This window comes from Triplophysa rosa, linkage group LG7 (genome assembly GCF_024868665.1).
Source record: "Triplophysa rosa linkage group LG7, Trosa_1v2, whole genome shotgun sequence".
Classification (NCBI taxonomy): Eukaryota; Metazoa; Chordata; class Actinopteri; order Cypriniformes; family Nemacheilidae; genus Triplophysa; species Triplophysa rosa.
In genome coordinates, this window is record NC_079896.1 from 25,564,086 (window position 1) to 25,587,366 (window position 23,281).

The 23,281-nt window shown below is 37.5% G+C and overlaps 2 protein-coding genes across 8 annotated transcripts in view; one reads left to right on the forward strand and one right to left on the reverse strand.

Moving 5' to 3' along the window:
* The window catches only part of plppr2b (phospholipid phosphatase related 2b), a 37,398-nt gene extending 24,903 nt beyond the window's left edge, over positions 1-12,495 (reverse strand). For 3 of the 5 annotated variants that reach the window (XM_057337247.1, XM_057337245.1, XM_057337249.1), the window contains exons 1-2: positions 9,205-9,359; positions 3,007-3,108 (exon numbers count right to left, since the gene is read on the reverse strand). In XM_057337247.1, coding sequence (XP_057193230.1) covers positions 3,007-3,084 — 78 coding nt within the window. In that variant the 5' untranslated portion in view covers positions 3,085-3,108; positions 9,205-9,359. Of the gene's footprint in view, positions 1-3,006; positions 3,109-9,204; positions 9,360-12,394 lie in introns of those variants that run through there. The other 2 variants (XM_057337246.1, XM_057337248.1) reach the window with 2 other exon arrangements.
* Positions 12,496-12,963: 468 nt separating this feature from the next.
* The window catches only part of palm3 (paralemmin 3), a 37,222-nt gene continuing 26,904 nt past the window's right edge, over positions 12,964-23,281 (forward strand). For 2 of the 3 annotated variants that reach the window (XM_057337239.1, XM_057337241.1), the window contains exon 1: positions 13,043-13,411. The gene's annotated coding sequence lies outside the window, so the exon portion shown is untranslated. The other variant, XM_057337240.1, reaches the window with a different exon arrangement.

Consider the following 23,281-nt stretch of genomic DNA (forward strand, 5'->3'; position numbering starts at 1 on the left):
CAACGATCCGAACATTATCAGGAATGTTTCCGTCTCATACAGAGATATCAGACATCTCCAGAAGACTTGCATTATACTTACATGATGCCTTTGAATATCTCTAAATCTTAAAAGCCCTGGTCCACACACGTTCTTCACAACGTAATGATCAGTACATGAGAAGTGAATCTGTAAATCATAGTCCAAACTATAAAGCAAAGATGAATAATAATCAACCTCAAAAGAGAAACTCGACTAGATCTACAGGAGGACTAAGACAGGCCTAAAAAAAGCCGTGTCATCATTGATGTGTGCAGCCCGTCTGAGAAACTCCGAGCTGAGGAATCCTCAGGCCTTTAATGTGCAGATAACATTCGTCCCACAGCGCTGAGACGGAGCACAGAATGAAACTGAGCTGAAACAGCTTCAAGGTAAGTGGAATGAACAATGCCTGAGACAGTTTTACCAAACGCGACTGATAATGAGATGCAAATGTAGAACAAAGGATTATGGGTCACAGGGGAGGACTGGATTCCAACAGAGAGCGCTACACCGCTGCTGTTTCACAAGAGCATCTACTGGAGGCAATGAGCAAACATGAACACGGCTGGTTCCCAACAACCACTGACTACAGAACTTTTGCTATATAGCTTACTGCACAGTGTGCACACTGTTTCTTAAAAGAATAGTTGAAAACGTTGTCATTATTTGCTCATCCTCCAGTTGTTACAAACCTGTATACAACTAAGTCGTTTTGGGTCACCATTGACTCCCATAGTAGTCTTTTGTCCTGTATGGGAGTCAATGGGGACCCAAACGGCTTAGTTACAAACTTTCATTAAAATATCTTCATTTGTGTTCAGCACAGCAAAGAAATGTATACAGGTTTGTAACAACTGGAGGGTGAGCAAATGATGACAAAATGTACATTTTTGGGGTGAACTATTCCTTTAATAAATTAAAATAGGGTCTCTAATTAATTTATACACTGCACGGTTTGCCATATTAGAATATTTTTAAATATTTGTATCGCTTTTCTCGGACAGCTTTCCCGCTGGCGTTTTGAATTACTTGGTGGACAGGGTGTGCTGTAAATAAATTTAACAGAACATTAGTTCAAAAGCTGCCTTAAACTTTTATGTTAAATCAAATTGGCTCAAGTCGCTTAAATTGAAATGATATTAAACTTATAAAATCTAGTTGAACCAAAACTTCATTTTATAAGTCAGGTAAATATAATTTTAAGTAAAGTTGCATGCAACTGAAACAGTTACTGTAAGGCAGCTTTTAACATATAAGTTGGTGACATCACTACCTGACAAACCTGACAAACCTCAAAATAGCCAGTTCACATAAAACACACTTGAAAACAGGTTTCTATAATAATCTGATTTTTTATGATATCTGCTTATTTTGTGCATGTAAACGCACACTGTGTCTTTCACCACTTGACATTTCATGTAAACCTGGATCATGAAGTAAACCAGATGTGGTTTTATGGTTTATTAACTCAGAATTGTGGCCCCGTCCTGCATTCTGTCAAAGTAAACATGTACATTTGGCTTTTAGGTCTTTGGAAAGCCGGGAGATGTTCTTTTGTGTTTGCACGAGAACACCGAATCCCCGTCAAAAATATCTATGCAAGACTGATGCAAACATTTGGTCTGAAAGCATGGCTGACTCTGTTACAGGCTTTAGGCGATTCAGGGCATCTGCCGTCAAGTGCTCATTAGCAGGATTAATTAAGAGCGCTTTTCAGGGTATTTGATGTCCTCTGCATGAGCCAACAAAGACTCAGGAATGATGGGATGTGGGAAGATCACAGATAAATATAGAGGTCATGGAGTACAGTATACTGTGAGTTCCAAAGATGGCAGCATTTTTCACGCTAAGGTTCAGCGACGGGTTTGTCAGGTATATGCAACCGTAATGTGTTTGGTGCTGGGTGGGATTTTTTCTGCAGAATTTCAGGAACACTTCACTGTGTTTCTCTCCAGAGTTTATTAAAGACGGCAGTGCAGCGGAGTGCTTTCTCCCCAAAATAATTGTCTTTCCTGCAGTGCTCTATGAATTCATAATAATCACACCCTGTATATCACCAACAGAAAAATCACACATGATGTATGATGGAGAAACAGAAATATACCGTAAAAAATGTTTTTCCTGTAAAATTGCAGGATATAAGGATATATATCAAATTGTTTTCATCGTTTTTCTTATAAATTTGTTGTCTTTTCGGTAATTTTACAGTTTTACCTTACAGAAAAGACACACGAAATTCACATGTGCAAAAAACACATGTGATCACATGTGAAATGTGTGTTTTTGGAACATTTTGGTCTGAATTCCATGTGAATTCCCATGTGAAACCCATGGGATAACATGTAAAAACCCATGGGATAACATGTAAAAACCCATGGGATAACATGTGTGACATGTCTCCACATGTGATCACATGTTCTTCACGTCACCACATGTTGCACATGTTGTATACATGTGATCACATGCGAAAAACATGTAAAAAACGTGTGAAATTCATGTGTCTTTTCTGTAAGGGTTTGGCCGTATTTAAAAAATAAACTGTAAAACTGTAAAATTACAAATTTCCCCGGTTTTCTTGTAAATTAGCAGTCTTTTTCTGACCGTATTTTAAAAATACATTAAAAAATGTGTAAAAAACAGTAAAATTCTGTTTTTTGACAGTTCATGTGGAAAATCTGTAAAAAAACATTTTTTAGTAAAACAACACCTTCGATGCAAAATGGAAACAAAATGATGTCGTTGTAAACCTGTATACCGGTGTAAACCAACATAACCAAGATAGAGAGCTACAATATTGTTACGAAAGATGAAATGTCATTTCAGACAAAATATGAGCTGTTAAACATAACTCTTGAAGACTTCTTAACTTCCATTTATCACCAATAGAGGGCGGAGCGCAATGAAGATGACAGAAACACTTTGAAAGTGTATGGCAGGATGAACTGAGGGCTCAAACAGGAGTAGAAAACACAAGTCACGACTCACCTCCACGAGGAGAAAACATGGCACAATATATTTGCTCTCCTTGATTCCTCCCCTCACCACAATTCTCATTCTGTCCATCTCTGCAGTATATCAGCGAGACAGCTGGAAAAACATACACAGAATAGTTTGAGAACAACTTTGTTTAATGATCATTATACATATAAGTTGCAAAATTTGAGGAATAATTCATTCTTTGAAAACAAATCATGGGACATGATTAATAAAAGTCTTTAATAAAATAACTCATAAGAAAGAAAAATGAAAGCGATCTCTTTAATATCTCAATTATTTCTCCTAGACATCAATGAGATTTCATGGAGAGCAAGTGGAAACCTTTGCTTGAGTCTCATTTGCATCTCAAATATTTCTCAAAAAGAGTCAGAAATCTCACAAATGTCTCCTTTAAAGTTTCATAAGAGGTCTCAACAATGTCTTAAACTGAGCTCAGATTGGTCAAGTCTGCAATCAAAAGTCAATATTACGAACTCAAACATTTCTCAACAAATTTACTCAAATCCAGATTATTTTACCACTACAATCTACATTCATTTTACACATCCATGCTCTCTCTGTTTCAACAATCACACTCTCATTTGTTTTTATTAATTTCTCCCAAGCAATTTTAGGAGAAACATCTGAGACGAAGTTGATCAATAAAAACAAGCTGAGAACTCCACAAATCTCCAGAGCTGTAAAAGAACAACATCTGAGCGATAACATTTTCCTGTGTGTACGTGTTGGTTTCCCTACTGCAAAAGAAACAGACAAAGTAATAAAGTTATTCTATAAACTGTGGCATCACGAGTCAATCTGCCCAAATATACGCAGAGAAAAAGTCTTCAACTCTTACATTAAAATCCAGCCTCGCAGTGTAACGTAAGGAACATTATCAGCAGCGACTGTAGAGAACTGAAATCCAACCATGACAGAAAGATGAGTTATAAAAGAAACTAAGATTTGGGATTAGAATCTACGTCCATCCATGAACGCAGAGACAGAGAAACAGAGCCTCGAGAGAGCAGTATCCGCTCTCTCTTCTAAGTTTGATGTGTAGATGACAAACACACACGCATATGTCTCCCTCCGGTCAGAACACATCATTTAAAGACACAAAGCTCTTTTCTGCAACTGTGACAGTCACGGGGAAAGATGACTTTTATCTTATTTGCACCATTGTTATATAAAGTGAGAGAAATGGAGGGATAAAAACAGATGAATAAAACATGAGGTTTGGCTTCTGCTCCTCAGGCCTGCAGCAAACATCTTGTAGCCGTCACAGTTTACAAAACTCAGAAAAAAATAAAATAAAACAGAGGCTCAGATTGAAAAGAGAAGACAGCGATGTAATGCACTTTATTTATTATAGCCTACATTAAAACGAGGAACAGTTCTTCTGAAGTTCTTCTTTAATGTTGTAAAAGTACAAGAAATAGGAAACGTCCAACTAATGACGTTTAGTTTTCTGGAAGTGTCAGTTTGAGGATTTTAAAGGATTTTATGAGGTTCACCCTGGATTTCTGCACAGTCATAATGGTCATCATTTAACTGGTTGACACTTATTATATTTTGGTTCAGATATATGAATAGTTTATCCAAAAAAAAACAAATTTCAGTCTTTCTTCCAAACCTGTTGTTATTTTATCTCTGGAACACAAAAGGTGAACATCTGAGCACTTTTCGAGCACATTTTTCACAATGTAAGGTTGAACATAGTATTTTCATTGCTTGGCTTCCTTAAAGAAGATATACAGTATATAAAACATACTGGTGACGTTCTGTAAAAGGGTGTTCGAAGGAATTCGAAGTTATGACAAAAAGACAGAAACCATATACTTGAAAAACAAAAGTTTACCATTTATTTCTTACAAAATTAGCGTGTGTTGATCTTTCAATTAACAACAGCTTGAAAAACAGTCGACACATGTGATAAATTCTCACCACACTGAAAAACGGATCGCTACATTTAGAATAAACACACAGCGCAGGTACTTGCTCGAGCAATCCATCTTCAAAGGGAAATATACTGCACACCACATCTGTGCTTCTGAACTCCTTATAACACTATTTTAGCAACAGAGAGAGAGAGAGAGAGAGAGAAAGAGAGAGGGGAAAGGAATTCAGGTCAATGCTAAAGAGGACTTCAGAGGAGCACATGGGACAAAAAGGACCACAGAGAGGAACAAGATAAGAAAAGAAAACAAGAGAAGAATCTCCTCTTTTTGCACTTAAGCACACATCAAAACCCTCGTAGCAACTAGGTTTTTTGTTGAAGCGCTTGTTTCCGTTTAAAGGTGAAGGGTGTAATTTCTTTGCCAACAGTGGCACCAGACAGCATTGCCACAGAAGCGGTTCATTTTAATAATAATAACATTTGTTCAGCCAATGCCATGTGTGTTTTTTATTGTTCCAACAATAAAAGTGTGTTTGAAAAAAGTCAGTAACTTGCAATTTTGTTTCCTTCCAATAGTGGCACAAAAAGTACATACTTTGCCTTTAAAGGAATAGTTCACCCAAAAATGAAAATTCTGTCGTCAATTACTCACCCTCAGATGGTTCCAAACCTATATTAATTACTTTGTTCTGCTGAACAAAAAGGAAGATATTTGGAAGAATGTCAGTAACCAAACGGATCTCTTCCCCCATTGACCCCTATAGTATTTATTTTCCCTATGGCAGTAAATGGGTGATGAGATCTGTTTGGTTACTGACATTCTTCCAAATATCTTCCTTTGTGTTCAGCAGAACAAAGAAATGTATACAGATTTGGAACAAGGGTGAGTAATTGACGTAAATGAAATTTTTTTCATTTTTGGGTGAACCATCCCTTTAAAATGCTAGACCAAACAATAATTTGGCTGAAAACACCCTGTTTTAGACACCTGATTATATTGTACGATACTGCACACAATTGTTAAAGGTGTCATGAATTAAAACATCAATTTTAACCCCAGTTTTTGTTGTATAAGAGGGAATCGTATTCAAGCAAACATCCTGTAAGTGTCAGAACTGAAAATGCCCTTGTTACTGAAATTACAACTGTTATTGACACCAGGCCCAACGAAAGCCAGGTCCTGGAATGCACCTATCTGTCATAGATAGGATGAACACCGCCTCCACTGCTATCCAATCATAGCAGTGGGCGTTTACTTCCAAGTCTTCAATGCGGCACACCCATTAAAACAGAGCGTTTGTAGAGCCGGCCTCAAAACCAGGGTAGAAAATAGCCTATTACTTATTGATTTAGATGTTTTTGAATGCAAAAAGCATGCGAACGTCATAAGTAGAACAGTATAAAACTATAAAAAGGCCAGTTCATGACACCTTTAAACCATCCATCAGAAAATTCACACATGAGATCTCTTTAATATCTCATTCATTTTTTCTAGAAATCAATGAGATTAAATGGAAACTTTTGCTTGAGTCTCATCTGCGTCTCAGATATTTCTCCTGAACAAAAAAGAGTCTGAAATCTCACAAATGTCCCTATTAGAGTTTTAGAAGAGATGTCAACAATGTCTAAGTCAATATTATTGAAGATCTCAATATGAAATCACGGTATTGAACACATGGTATTTCAGTCCATATCTGAATATCTGAATATATGAAAGCCTGTAAATTTGACATGAACGGTTCTTATCAGATCAAGTGATTCTTCTTCACTCTTTCAGCTCTCTTGCATTTCAAACACCAGCACGGAGTCAAAGACGTGTCCTTTATTCATCCGGTATGATGTAAACAGAATGGTTAGCGCTCAGATGCACAGGGTACAGATTCAGATTCAGATACAGACACGCGGGTCCTGCGCATCAGACACGGTGCAAAAATACTCTGTACCAGCTGCTGACTGGCAGCTTTAGTCTCGCAGTCTGGTCGTCTGTATGCCGGCCAAGACACGTCTATAACAACTTTAAATTTCACATATTCTCATGCCTAGTGAGATTTTGAAAGTGTGGTCCACATCACAGCTTATTCTGTCCAAGATCAGCCACCCCGAACAGTACGAGTCCATTTGATTGACATGAAAAGGGACCAGCCATGATTCTGTTTTGTTGTACGTGTCATTATTGGAACGGTTTATCAAAAATGTATTATATCACAACAATAATACATTGGGCTGAGAATAGCCTTCAGTCCTTGACTAGTTAGGGTCATTCGTGGCAATGCGTGTAGACTTTTCATTACAACTTTCTGTCCATAGCAAAGTATTTAACACTTGTATGGTGTTCATGTTTTTGTTACTCAAAGTTGACAAATCTAGAGAACACACAGCATTATTAGTTTTGAAAATCAATACAGCTATAAAAATCCATGAAACACTTTACAGATGTTTACTTTATCCTACAAACAAAGCATATAGGGTTATTATTTGTCAATTACCTGTTCGATCCCTGCTATTTGTTTTTTAGTAAAAAGAACGCACTACAGTAAAAAAATCAATAACAGGGATGAAAAAACAAAAACGTTTAATTACATTTTTTACAAGCCCACGCAAGAATAAAAAACAAAGTTAACATTTTTTTTGTCATTTACTTGCTATAAACCACACTGAATATCTTTTAATTATTTAACTCTGTCACAATATCAGGTTTTCACTGCATGGTTATCTGTCATGGCTCTGCTTCCTTAGTCATGTTTTTCTTGGTCCTGTAGCAGAGCCATGACAAAGTCTTTGGTTATGTGTGGAGAGAAACATATTGTTGTCCGTTTGACAATAATATACGTTCTCTCCAGTGTCTTGTCATTGACCCCATTCCTCTCGTTTCCTCGTTATCTTTCCCTGAGTGTTTAATGTCCCACACTTGCCCCATGTCGTTATCCCTCATTTGTCTTCCCTATATATACCCTCTTGTTTCTTTGTCCTGGTCTCTTGTATTGCGTGTACTGCGTTGTGCTGATTGTGTTAGTGTTCGTGTGCTTACCCATGTTCCTGGTCCTTGCCTGTTCGTGTTTTGTGAGTTTTGTGCCTTTTATGATTTAAGACGTTTGGTCGTGTCTTTGAGTTCAGTTTATTTGTCTTGTTTTCATTTTGCCCCCTCGTGGGAAGTCTTTTGTTTTATTTATAGTTCTTAGTTCTGTTTTCCCCCATTGTGGGTGGTTTTGTTTTGTTTAAAAATAAATATCTGTTAACCCCTTCCTGCCTGCGCTTGGGTTCTTCCGTTGCCACAGTCCGTGACAGTTATCATGGTCAAACAAATTTCCCGGTAGTGTGTTATCACGGTATTATGTATATTTTTGAAGAAATAAATGATGCCATCTGTGAAATTCATCTTTTATTTATGTTTTCATCTGTTATTTAGTCAACAAATCACATGTGTGGAGGCATAAGAGAGAGTTGGTAACCACTGTAACTCTTAAGGCAAAATTTTGAATGGATGCTGAATAGTTAATAGAATTAACACAGTATCGATAATCTTGGGGGGTTATATCACGGTTGTTGACGATACCATCATACTGTGACACCCCCACCAGTAACCTTGCATACTTTGTCAAATCCAGTGAAATATTTACATTAGACGGGTGCACCTCAAATACAAGAAATGTGCACATGAAGCCATGACAATTAAGTTGGAAGTTGGCACTGTCAATTTGATTAATATTTATTAATATTCCTCAGGTCAGAGAACAGACAGTAGGCGTCAAGACTGAGACTCGAATTTGGAGGATGATGCATTTTGATTATAGGAATGCATTAGGGCTTCGTCTTCACGCACACACACAGATTTACGTTTCTTCATGAAGCAGATCCTCTTATCCATATAATTTACTGTACAAATAAGATTGCATTTCTTAGGAATTTCTTTGCATTTCTTTTGTTACATTATACAAGAGACAACTAAGACACTATTTAGTATCTACACTATCAAAGCACACATAAAAAGACACACACTTTGAGTACAGAAAGTCAAACACACATACAGGAGGCAGAATCTTGTCCCTCCTGACTCAGTTTTGTCTGCGAAACTCTTTGCATCAAACGAGTGTCACTGTTACTTTTGTTCCAGAAACACAAAGTCTCTCTGTGCGATTGTGAACTCCTCAATGTGGGTCAGAACCCAAAGACGCAAGGTTTCTCCTGACAAGAGCTCGATCGAGTAACGCCTTCAAACGCTCTGAATCTATTACATCTGCCCACAGCGCACGTTCACCATTACAAACCTATCAGACTTAGAGAGAGAGAGAGAGAGAGAGAGAGCTTACCTCTATTGGCTGTACTGTAGGTGTGATGGAAGTGAAGGTGCTATATTACAGCCATTTCGGCTAGATGTGAACAAATGAACCGGCAGCCGCCTGCCTAAATCAGCAGTCTGCGTGAAACAGGCTGTCTCTTCGGCAAAAGCATACTACCACACTTCTCTCTCTCTCTCTCTCTCTCTCTCTCTCTCTCTCGACAAACACACACACACACACACATAGCCAATGGCATCCGCGCCACCCCTCTGAACATTTAGAGATGCAATGTGCACAAGCTGGACTGATGATCCAGAGCAGAGATCAAGCTAATTCATTACGAGTCTATGATGGAGTAAGAGTTTGGGAGACTAAGAGACTAAAGTGAGAGAATAATAAATGAAAATGGGGTTAGAAAGCAATGAAGGGGGATAAGTGCAAACTCATTTCTGCATGTAATGCATTTTTTGTGCATGCATATGTGACTATTTCTCAACGCTCAACCTGTTGCTTGCAATGCTAAGGTTCGAATCCCATAGATTTTCGTGTAGCTTGTGAAGCCATGCACTGCAAATCACTTTGGATAAAAGCCTCGGCCAAATGCACAAACGTAAGCGCCGCTAAAGAGTCATTCAAAAAAAGAATACACGTAAAATAATCAGCTAAAGCTTTGCGAGGTCATGCATCACAGCATTAAAAAATAACAAGATTGTCAGATTTGAAGTGCCTCTCTTCGTATGCAGAGCTTTCGTGTACACATTCATTGGTAAGTTATTTATTAAGCGGCTGAATAAAATTAAACCCGTGTATGCGAGTGATAAGAGAGATAGAGAGAGAGAGAAAGAGAGAGAGAGAGAGACTCAGATCAACCCACTCCTTTTAGTGCGCTAGTTTTTCTGCATGACATTGTTAAAAAATATCACAAGGTCTACATGTAGGGCGGGAGGTGGATTTGCAGTTCCCATGGAAACTCAGGCACCGTGCCTCACGAGAGAGACGTTCCCTAACACTCTTCTTAACATCGTAGAATCCCTCAGACGATCTACAGTATGCGAACCATTGCAGTGTTTTAGGTCGACTGCAGCCAAGCTACAAAAGCAAAGACAAGCTTTAACAATCGGTGAAGAACATTGTAAACTGTAAAAGCATCTCAATAAAGCAAATTATTATATTCTCATAAAGATTTACGTCAATCGCAAACTATTTCACGATGCATTTCTAGTTAAAGGGGTCATATGGCGCGAACACGTGTTTTTCTGTGTCTGTGGTGTGTTATAAGTTGCTCATGCATGTATTAGACACGTAAAATTGCACAAATGAAAGTGTGGGAACAAAAGATGCATTCTATCTAAAAGCGAATGCTCAACCAGACCTGCCTGAAACGCCTCGTGTAGCCACACCCCCACAAATCTACGTCAGTTGGTGGTCTGATTTGACTAAGACCTCCCAAATGTATACACAAGTAAGGTGGGTGTACCCGTCAGTACAATTGAAGAGGAACCTGATGTTCCAAATATGGTAAGAGGCGTCACATTTCCCTCACACGCTTGCAGTATTCCACCAATCACTACGCACTGGTGAACTGGCCAATCATAGCACACCTCGCTTTTCAGAGCCATGAGCTTTGTTCAAAATCTGTGCGTTTCAGAGAGGCGGAGCAAAGAGAAGATACAAACATGCACGGTATGTGGAAAATACAGCGTTTTGAACCTTAAATCGTGTATACACATTGCATTCCATCTAAAACAAACCATAATATTTGTTTTAGCCGTGTCATATGACCCCTTTAAAACATGATCATTAAGAACAAAATCTAGGTGTGGATTGTGAGAGTCTCTGTATGACAGGTGGTTAAGAGGATGGGTTAAAAAAATAAGAGGGACTTGTGACGTTAACCTATAAGCAAAGTTGCTTTAGCGTGGCGTAAGTTACTACATTTTGATGAAAGATTAAGAAGACTATTTCTTGGAATAGGGGATAAAATAATTGTGCACACGGCCGGAACCTGTATTGAGAAAATAACGATGAAACATTTGGTTATGTGAATTGAATATACAAGTTAACAGAAATAAGCTGGTGCTTAATGACAGGTATGGTGAATTAAAACAACAGTAACAAAACTGTAGGAAACAAAGTTTTCGACGAAGAAATTAATAGTGTTTTGTGTGATGCTGCATCCACACCAATAGGTGTCAGTATAAAGTCAAAGACATCTACTGGATCTGCCAACAAAACACATAAGGCCACTTTGGTGATGCAATGGGCAAAAGTCCACCTTGGAGTCGTGGCCACAGAGGGGGTACTCATGAGTGCCCATCTGAAACTTTAAAAGAAAAATGAGACGGTTTTGTGGACTGTGCCTGGTGGCCATTGCAAGTACACATTAACGGACACTGCAAAAAACGACTGAGGGCATCTTTCATTTGTTGCTTGCAAACCAGTAGTCAACATTTACTGGAGTTAATTGAAAAGCTGATAAAAAATGTTTATTCTGCAGTGTTAAAGAGCTTTGTGTTATAAAACCATTTCCGCTTCCAGCCTTTATTTTTGAGACCTGCCACTTTTAGTTCTCATGCTGCTCAAGCAGTTTACCTCCTTCCATTCAGTCTTTATCAGATAATAAACACAGAAAACAGAAGGAAACCCAGTTGTTGACAGAACGCTGAGACTTTGGCCGTGCTGTGGAACAGGCACAATTCTTACACATTTCTCACAAATTTCACCACGTCTTGCATCCCTCACTCCTCCAGCGCATTACACCAGGGATCAAAAGTAGGTCGGCCTAAACTTGCACACCCAGATTTATGTCATGTGGACAGTTACCAAGTCAATTTCATACGGAAACAGCAGTGGAATTTTGAACAGAAATGGATCATTTATATAAAAAAACAGAATGACATTGGTGCATAGCTCGAATATATCCTGTCATTGAAATAAAAGAGGGCCATGCCAAAAATAAATACAGAATTTCATTATACTTTAACTTCAGTTCATTCTAGTTGTTATGCTGATCATTTAGAATGGGAAAAAGCTTTTTGCAAGAGCGTTTTAGACTACGCTCTTAAAAATAAAAGTTCTTAAAATGATCAGGCTGTATGGTTTCATAAATATACACAATGTTCCAGGATGTAATGCATTTGTAATGCAATGCAATGTATTCATTTCAAATTTGGCACTATTTCTAGATCGTTTGTCAAATTTGCAATATTTTTGGACTTACCAGGTCAGATGTCCTAGCTTCCAGTTAAGATGCTATTTGGAAAGCCTTCAAATGGTGCTGGGACAACATGCCTCATTAGGTTTAGCACAAACTTCTGGAGTCCGTGCTGTCGTTGCATAAAAAAGGGGTGAAACAAAAAATCTCAATTTCAAATCTGAGTTCAAAACTGATTTCTCATTTCATTTAATGAGAAAAGGTCATTTCAAAAGCCTGCTTCTTGAAGTCTACACATGCACGGATACTGTAGACATGTAGGACCATATTGAAGTATTATATATTTGAATAAGATTGTAATACAACATAATTTAATAAATAACTGAATCATTTACGTTTTGTCTTGAGTGTATAACAGAATCCTATTAATTAATGACATCAAACGTCCTCTGTAAATTTCCTGTAGTTGATGATGCACGAGTTTTGTAATCGGGTCAATAGTCGCTTAACCACACACACGCACGCACGCACGCACGCACGCACACACACACACACACACACACACACACACACACACACCGCATGAGGGGTTAATGTTTAACAGGTCTAAAAAACAAATAAAAGCAAGCCTGGCAGTTTAATGAAGTAAACGGAAAGCTGGTGGCAGAAGTGGGTTGCGCCTCACAAACAGGAACTGAAGCAGGTAACCAGACACCTCACAACCCCTTCAACCGATGTGCGTGAGGTGGGAGAGACACACAGTTTTCAGCCGATGATTGAAACACAATTGTTACACTTTATGCGATAACTGCGTGTTTTTGTATGACGGTTGGCAGCAGATTTAAACGAACCGGTTTTATTGTCGAACTGAAGTCATCAGCGCGTGCCTGCGCTCCGGGCGAAGCTCCTCAGGTGTTTGTGCTGCTGCTACATCTGAGGAAACGCGTTCAACTTCGTGGATTAAATGTTTCGAGATCGATAAAAACGTGATTTGAACGTTGTCAGTTCCGCTGTCTTTTTGACTTTCTTTTTTGACTTCTCATACTTATTCGGAGGGATATACTCAAAGGCCACGTGCAACAGGTAAGATGTCTTAACGATTTTTAAAAGATTTCGGATACGCGTTTCACGTTGTATTTGATTAAAAAGAGAAATCATTTTTGATTTTGTATTAATATACTAGTTTTTAACTTTGCGCGAGTACATGCAATAACCGAAGGCGCGTCCGCTGCGCGCGTTCTCGATTGGAAGTGCGCATTATAACGTAAATCCCCCTCATTCATCAAAGAAAAACAATAAAGATCTTATCTGCTTAAAAGTACATACAATTACTTATTACATATAGGTTTTAAACACAAGAAAATACCCTACGGAATATATTATTTAACTAGTGACCACAGTTTTTTGGTCTTATAGTAACCACAAATTTACCAAGGCCTTACTATAGTAAAGTTTAAGCATTACATTTGTAGTAAAACTGTTATAATACAAATGCTAAACAATCTGCCCAAAATTAGCTCGCTAGCTTTTTCTATAATAAAACTATGGTTGATTTTCCTAAGGGGTGTATTTGAATGTTTGAGAAGTTCAAGGTTGTTTTTTATTCCCTATCACAATAAAACAGCAAGTACAAATGGATCTTTTAATGCATTAAACTGTCAAGAAAAGAAATGAGAACAAATACTTGAAAAGCTTCTTACACATCTGGAAGGAGATGCCATGTTCATTTGATATGGTTCACAGAAATTGAACAATAATTCTGGTAACTCTTATCTGAACTGAATCTCACACGGACTGATATCACTTGATATGCCAAGCAGGTCTCTCCATGTGTACGGTGGGAGTTTGCAAGTTAATCCCATCAGCCAGCGTGACAACAGAGCTAAATACATCAGTTTAGTTTTTAAAAGCTATCAGTTGTCATTTGATGCAAGGATCAGTACCTCAATTTTAGGTGCTAGATCCCTTCTGTTCGAATTATCCATAGTAATCCAAAAACAAAAGTAAAATAACCTCTTAAATGGTTAAGTCTTTTTCATTGACTATGTTACGCTGTGTATTAGTGTTAAAATTCTCTGGAATTGAATGAGACAGAGAGAGAATACACCCAGAGGTTTCTTCACTTTTCTTTAGACGCCTGCTTGTCTGTGCAAGAACCGAAAACAGAGGATCTAAAAAATATATACAACAGCTCTGGCAGAGCTGGAAGTTTCAACTTGTTCAGGTGCTTTTTCACCCATGAAGGGAAGAACTTAAATGACTGTTCAGGTCCACCGGAGTGGAAAGCCCAGCGAAGATTTCAAAAGTGAAAATAAAAATGGAGTCAGCGGGAGATTATTGAGCAATACAGACATGCGAATGAACGAGACCGAACGACAGCGGTTTCAGTCAACCGTCGGGCATTCAGAGAATCATAGATGATGGATGCTCGGTTTGCTAAAAGAAAATTCTTTGGTGTCACGGGGTCGCCGTGCTGTCAAACACGCACTTACACCAAGAAAATTGACCTGTCCAGTTTGAAGCATCGCTGTGCCTCTGGATTGGAAGCAGGACACTGGACACATTTTTGACAGACAGTGATAAACTGCTGTCCTCTCTTGTGCTTAAAACTTTCGAGTAGTTTTTCAGTTTACTTTCTCCTACAGTATCCCAGCTAGACTTAGGCCTGTTTATCCTGATAATACCCGTTTAGAAAATAAAGGGATAGTTCGCCCAAAAATGAAAATTCTTGCTTCATTTATTCACCCTCGTATCATTGTAAACTTGTGTGACTTTGTTTCTTCTGCAGAACACAAAAGAAGATATTTTGAAGAACGTTGGTAACCAAACAACACTGACCCTCATTGACTTTTATTGTATGGACACAAAAAATATCTTCATTTGTGTTCCACAGAAGAACGTCATGTTATGACAAGGGTGAATAAATGATGACAGAATGTATTTTTGGTTGAACCATCCCTTTAAATAAAGGGCCACATCCCAACAAATCGAGATGAATGAATTTTTATTTATTGGTGAGAAATCAAAGCACTGAGATGCAAATTCATATGAAACGGTGCAGGATGATGATGCTGTTGCAGTTCTGTGTGTTCCTCCCAGGCCTTCAGGACAATTTAAGAGATGATAAAAGACTCAAATAAATCTTTTCAATCGGAGAATACAACCCAAAGGTGTACTGTCAGTATCAGTGAAGAATAACCTAAAAAACAGGCCTTTGAGACCACATGCCTAAGAAGGGCTTAAAAGCTTTTCTTTTTCACATTATGAACAAATCTACTTTGACACATTTCATTTTGGATCCTAAACTTCGATTCCGTCTTCCAGAGAGCATCTGTACAACAGCCTGAGGTGCCGGTCCTCTGTGTGTAATTGTACAGAGAGTATATTTCTCCCATCGTACCCGGCTGCTGTCTCAGGACGTGTGTGTTTCACAGACACCCGCTGGTAAAAAAATTGGCTAGCTGCAGGAGACGTGTTTACTTTTGATGGGGAACCGCTGTGGAGATGGAGAACCACAGAAGGACGATGAGGCAGCACCATGTTAATGATTTTTGTGCACATACACACGCAAAGAAAAGTTGATAATAAGATTATTAACGTAAACATAAACCTGTGGTTATAGCCCATAGAATTGCCGACTGTATTTAATGAACAGTCGACATAAGATCTAATATGAAACGATGGAGAGAGGTTAGCGAATCAGGTGCTAAAACAACGCAGACATTGCACACGTGCATTATATGGTGCTATAGCGAACGCAATTCAGATTTAGCAAATGTCCCTTCTCACAGCAGGAAAGTGTAGGCTAAATGAACGATTAAGTCCCAATCTAGCCGTTTCTCATCTACGTTTCATTAGTTAATTTCACCATCAGATCCCTCTGGACTCTGTCACTCAGATCTTATTATTACATCATGAAAGCGAAGCTGTCTGCTTTAGGAAGCCTGCAGGTAATAAATCTGAAGTTTAGATAGTGACTCTGTCTGTCTGGGTGGCTTCGAGACTTCTGAGAGGTTTCGCTGCGTGCTGTGTTGTTTTAGCTTTATAGGCGAATGGTGAATTGGACCCGATGTGACTATAATTTTGTATACTTTAATAAGTTTTGTTTTCCAAAATTACAAAGAAGGAAACAGGTTTATACATCATTGTTTTAGGGTTTGAACCTACAACCTGCAGGTTCCAGGATCTTTAAAGGGACAGTTCCCAATTATAAAGATTCTGTCATCATTTACATTTATATTATAATTTCTTTGTTCTCATGAACACAGAGAAAGATATTTGGAAGAAAGCTTGTAACCAAACAGTTCTTGTAAAATGACAATGGTAGAAGTGTCCCAGAACTGTTTGCTTTCCTACATTTTTCAAAATATCTTCTTTTGTGTTCAACAGAACAACGAAATGTATAAGGCGAATGTTCCTACTATGGTAGTCAATGGTGACCAAGAACTGTTTGGTGACAAGCATTCTTCCAAATATGTTTCTCTGTGTTCATCAGAACAAAGACATTTATACAGATTTTAAGTAAATGAAGACAGAATTTTTATTTTTGGGTGAACTGTTCCTTTAAGCCAGTGGTTCTCAAACTTTTTCGTTGTAAGGCCCCCTTTGTTTTAAGTGTATCGCTTTGCGGCCCCCCATATTAAGACGTATAATCTTAAACTTCTAATTTTTATTAAACCAAAAACATTCAGTTATACAATGCTGAAACCTCAATTCTTTTGGTTGGTGGTGTCATTTTTCTGATGTTTGATTGCATAAAATCTATGATAAATTTCTATATTTCATAAAATGCCACCAAATCTGTGGGGGCCACGGGGGGCCACGGTCCCCAGTTTGAGAACCACTGCTTTAAGCTACTGCCATCTATTAAACAGATGCTATAAAAGTACTTTGTCTTGAACTCTAAAATTTGACACAAAAATATTCAGCAATTGTATAAACCCAGCGACACCCTGCAGCGCGTGAAGGATACGAGGTCACAGCCCTTCTGTCATCTCTGCCGTATGGAGCCGCAAATATTTTGGAAGCTGTTGGTGTGCCACCTTAATAACTTTTTCTGCATGCATGAAGGGCAGTTAAGGATGCTTGTAAATATTAATGAACAGAAGCCTGGTATCATTTATCTTCAGCTTGTGCTATGAAAGACATGCTTTAAACAACATTCCTTTTATCACCCTTTGGGTTTCTCATTTTCTACAGATACTTTGGAAACGAGATGATAATGACTGATAATCTGCTTGATATGACTGCATGATTATGACAAAAATTACTTGAATTTTGTACCATAATCACATTTATTTACGATCGAAAACGAGTAAAGATTTCTTTTCCTGAACTAATTTTTTATCCGTAAATCAAAATACTGCCATAACTTCACCTTGACCCTCTTAGCAGCATGACACACAAAAGTGAGCAGTATCCCATTGTAATCACTGAATGAAGTTTCTACAGTTTACAGGACTATTATAGCCCTGCTGTCCAGTGTTTACTCACCGACTGTCAAATCTGGAACTACAAAACCACATAGCAAAATAAATCTCGTTTACAGCTTGTCCACGCCTTGATTATAATGGCAGGTACATTTCGGGCGTTCCATCGTCTACATTACAAGTGACTGGTGTGACAAGTAATGTGTTAGTAATGAAAATAATCCCAGATTTTCTCTTTGAGAGCCAGGACTCATGTGTGAGGTGAACATGAATCACAGTCTATGGGTGGAGATCTGATTTAAAGGGACAGTTCACCCGAAATAATTTATTTACCCACAAGTGGACTCACAAACCTATATGACTTTCTTTCTTCTGCAGAACACAAAAGAAGATATTTTAAGAAATGTCTCATTGGTTTTGTGTTCATCATACAATGGAAGTCAATGGGGTTCAGTGTTGTTTGGTTACCAGCATTCTTCAAAATATCTTCTTTTGTGTTCGCAGAAGAAAGAAACTCATACAGGTTTGACATGACATTAGGATGAGTAAATGATGACAGAATTGATGACAAAATCTCTTTAATTGTGGCAGTCATTATCACAATTGTGATCATTAAATGGATTATTTGCACTGCTCCAGACACTTCTTGAATCTTTTTTTACCTCTATGACAAATTGAACAATTATCTGTCTGGTTTGTTACCTCAGCTGTTTTATTGACTCGACTGTAGAGTGCCATCGATGTTTTCTGACCTTTTCACTACCTCTCGATTATCTCTAGATGTTTCAAAGGTTTGTAGAAAACCCCTTTGATGTGTGCCGACTCTGTCAAGATGTAGCAGTGTGCTTTTAAAGGGACACTCCACCCAAAAATGAACATTCTGTCATCATTTACTCACCCTCAAGTTGTTCCAAACCTGTGTAAATGTCTTTGTTCCGATGAACACAAAGAAAGATATTTGGAAAAATGTTAGCAACTGAGATTTCTGGAACATCATCCACTACCATAGTTGTCCGTTTAACCCAAAATAAGATTTTTTAAAGAGTTTAGGAAAGCAAACAGTTCTGGGGCACCTTTTGTCTACCATTTTAATTTTTCCTACTATGGCAGTCAGTGGGGGCCAAGAAGGGTCAATTGCAAACATTTTTCCAAATATCTTTCTCTGTGTTCAACAGAACAAAAAAATTGATACAGGTTTGCAACAACGTGGGTGGAGTAATTCATGACCGAATTTTTGTTTTTGGGTGGAGTATCCCTTTAAGACTAAGTGTAGTTTGATGTTACAGTACATTGTAAAGTGGGTTGAACTATCAGGTGTAATTACCTGATGCTGTCAGTCAAAGATAACCGAACCTGTTGTGAGTTTACAGAGGCAGCGAGAGAGAAAATACGTTTCTTTATTTAGGAAAAACTTTTTTAAAGCATTTTAAATCAAATGTTTTTTAAATAAAGTGTGCTAGCTCGGGGTTTTAAAATGAGGCCTTATTATCTCAGCTTGTATTTTGAGGGTCCTATTTTGTTGACAGTCGCTGTGATTTCTGACCAATGTTAATGAGTCATTTCTATTTCAAGGGCAAAAGCATGTGTGTGTTTAACTTTAGACACTTTATCCTCTGAGACAAAACAATGACTCTAAAATGCTGATATCTTTTTGATAGGGTGAAAATATTCACAGCAACACATGATTTCTGCACACGTGTACACATGGACAGGCATACAGTCAACACAATATCGTGTTACATCTATAACGGGACGTGCGCAGATGTAAAGCAAGTGAAATATAAAGAGAGATTATGTTAATAAAGACCATTAATGTGTCTTAAGAGTAAAACAAGCAACGTGTAAATTAATTAAATTATGACTTTCTTCTGTGGAACAAAAAATATTTTTTTATGCTTTTTGGTTACCAACATTTTACAAATGATCTTTTGTGATCTGCAGAAGAAAGAAAGTTTTGAAATAACATTAGAGTCAATAAATGATGAAAGAATTCCAAATTTTACTTGAACTATCCCTTTAAATTTGTCAACTAATAGGGGCTCCCATCCTCGTTTTTAATTTCCCACAATTACCAGCTCATAACTGCTTTTCATTTGCTCAATAGATCAGCCAGAACTGTGCATTTCATACAACATATGGGCTCACTGAAACTCATTTCAAAACTGTTCCACATATGCATCCAATGGACCACATCATTATTAACCACGTGTAAGTGGACACAAGCATGCGAGGAAGGTCAATAATTGTGTCTTGCGGACTGTAATGACATGCTTGAGGAAGTATGTACAGATGGCTGCGTGTATGGTTTAGACAGGATTAGGCTAGTCTCACATTCTTCTCTAAACCTGTTTAAGAAAATCGCTAATCCCTGATAACAACAGCAACAAGTCATTACACGTCGCTTTGCCTGCCTGTTATGATCTTAAAAACATCCGGCGGAATATACTGAAACGTTTCACAAAGCAAGCGTGAGACTCTTTGGAGGCCGAGTGTGTTTTTGATTTCCCGTTGGGGAACGAGATGTGTTTAATCATTGACCGTGACTTACTATTTGTGGAAATGAAATTCAAGATGAATAAATGAGGCCGAACTTGGGATGAATTTTAAGAAGTAGTATTATTAGTCTCTCTTGTTTTACATATTTAAATTCTGATCATGCTTAATATTCTGGCTATATTGGTACGCCGGCCTTTTGTCTTTAATACACAATAACTGCCTGATCATGAATATTTGTGCTTTGAATTACAATAACATGTTACCATCCAGATTTCAAATGCACATATTTTTCTCAGACAAATCCACATAATTTTGTGAGAATGCTATGAGTGCTGTTTGCTTTACATATTTTGTATGGGTTTGCATACGCGTAATTGAACATAAAGCACTCCGGGTTAATTTTCACAATTTTTCGGGGCTATTACAGCTTATACAAATGTGAACAAAAAGTGAAGAAATTATGACCAAAATATATTACTTTTAGCAATAGCAATACTATCGCATTATGGCTTTTTCTGGGTCAAAATGGTTTTAGATGGGACCTTACATTCTTGATCATCCACACACTTGGGTTATTGGGTCAAAAATGGACAAACCCAACGGTTGGGTTAAATTAACCCAGAATATGGTTATATTTGACCCATTAAAACAACCCAGCATTTTGGCTTGAAACAACTCATAATAGGTTAATTTATAACCCAACAGTTGGGTTTGTCCATTTTTGACCTAATGATGGGTTGAAATAACCCAACAATGACGTAATTCTGGTTGCCTGGTCATTCATTGTATTGCTAACACAACATCATTATTAGCATCATTTATCATCTCCAGCAATTGGAGACTTTTCAATTCAACTTACTTTTACACTTTAACATTTGGTTATTTATTTATATAAAACTACTTTACATATTCTAACTTGAATCACGAAAGCACAGGAAAGCTTGCTACCCACAGGAAGTGCCCGTCTGACTAGACTGAAAAGCATGTTGGTTAACCTAGTTTTTCACATATAGTTTAAACCTTGCAAACTTTAGCATCGTACAGTATGTTTTGTCTTCTTGGAAAACTCACTTTCTTATAAAAACCAGTGTATATCAACCAGTCAGTAGGATCTGTCTGTAGTTCATCTGTGGGCTATGAGTTAATATGACACTATCGTTGGGTGGAAATCATCAGTTTCAGTGACACAGAAGCTAAGAAGTCATCTAAACCTCTCTGAGTAATAGGCTGATTCAGCACAGACACTGTGTAACAGCTGAATATAACACATTCCAAAGCGATAAATATATAAAAGCCGTATTTTAGTGCTCTCTGTATCGGTACTGGAACTGTTAGTTGTCATTCGTCAGGATGAAGTGAGTAGCAGAGGAATGTCGGGCGTTTTCATCTGGCAGTGACGTGCTCTTTAATACCTGAAGCCCCAAGGCGCTGTCAGGGCCCGTCACAACAGATGTCTTCCCATCTGGGTCTCCTTTGCTACCTGCTCTTACTGTCTTTTTCCGCTTAGAAATTATTCAGTAATGTTCTTGATATACAACATGTAGATTTACAAGTCAACTATATTTGACATTGATAAAGCATGCATAGGTTGCATGTTCACAGTTATGATATAGAGAACTACACTAAACGAAATGTAATGTGGTGCAACCCAGGTTGAAGTGCACTATAATACACTTACTTTGTACTAGGGTTGTCACGGTACCATAAACATGTCTTACGATACTATACCAGCTGAAGTATCTCGATACCAAGTAGTATCACGATGCTGTGCCATATAATTCAAATCTATACAAAAAACACAGATTTAGATTAAACATTTTGTATTTACTATAGTAAACTGTATTATACTTTGCACTAGAATATGTTGTTGTATTAACTGTAGTAATTGGATAAATTGTAGCAAATACATTTACATTTAGTCATTTGTACTTTTTGTACTATAAATACTGTAGTATACTTAAACATTTACTATGATAAGACTCAAAAACACTAGTATCTATGAGTTTTAGTAGTTTACTGTAGTAAATACTAAAGTACACTCAATCATTTTTCACGTAGGAACTAATTCAAATGTTGGACAAATTTAATTGATACAGCAGTCTTTATAAAGGGAAATATTAGGCTTGTAGATGCAGAACTAAAACGGCCAGTAGGTGGCGTCAATTTTCCACTGAGTTAGTGAATCATTTAACCAACTCGTTCAAATTGCCAATTTGAATCATTAACTCGTCCGAGACATTCAAAACACACATTCATTTTGGAGATAAACACCGCAAAAAAGGCAGATGTAAGTGTTAAAATAAATATTAATGCGCATATGCAACATTAACTACGGTACTACGATACTACCGTTTCAAAAATAGAGAGGCATCGCGGGTATTTTGAAGCTTTAGCATCGCGATGCTACCGTAGCACCGGTACACCGTGCAACCCTACTTTGTACTGTACTGTTGTACTCCATACACATTTTTTTTGTGTTTTCCTGTAAAGCCGCTTTGAAACAATGCAACATTGTAAAAAGCGATATATACATAACATTGAATTTACTTTAAATGTACTTAAAGTGCTCTACTTTGGGTATGTACCACATGCTAACAGTGATGCTAAACTCATGTTGAAGTCGTTCACTCTGTGTAAAACAAACGTAAATTCCATTCAACCCAATTACTTGTCTTACGTTAAAACTATGGTAATTTCACCTACGTAAAATGACATTCAACACGACTTTTACTTGTTTTTAAAATCCAAAATATAAATAAATGAATAAATCAACCAATATATGTGATAAATATCTGATTCAGTTCTTTACTAACACAGAAAAGTGCAAATACATATACATCTTTAGAGTAGAATTCACACATAAGATTTTTAACTTTTTATTGAATTTGCAGCTAAAATGAACCAACCCACTTCTTTTAATACTACAGACCCAAGATAAAGACCATTTATTTTACATTTCAGAAAAAAATAAAATAAAGCAATGTTAGTTTCATAATCAGAAACCGACAAGAATAAAGTATTTTATCTA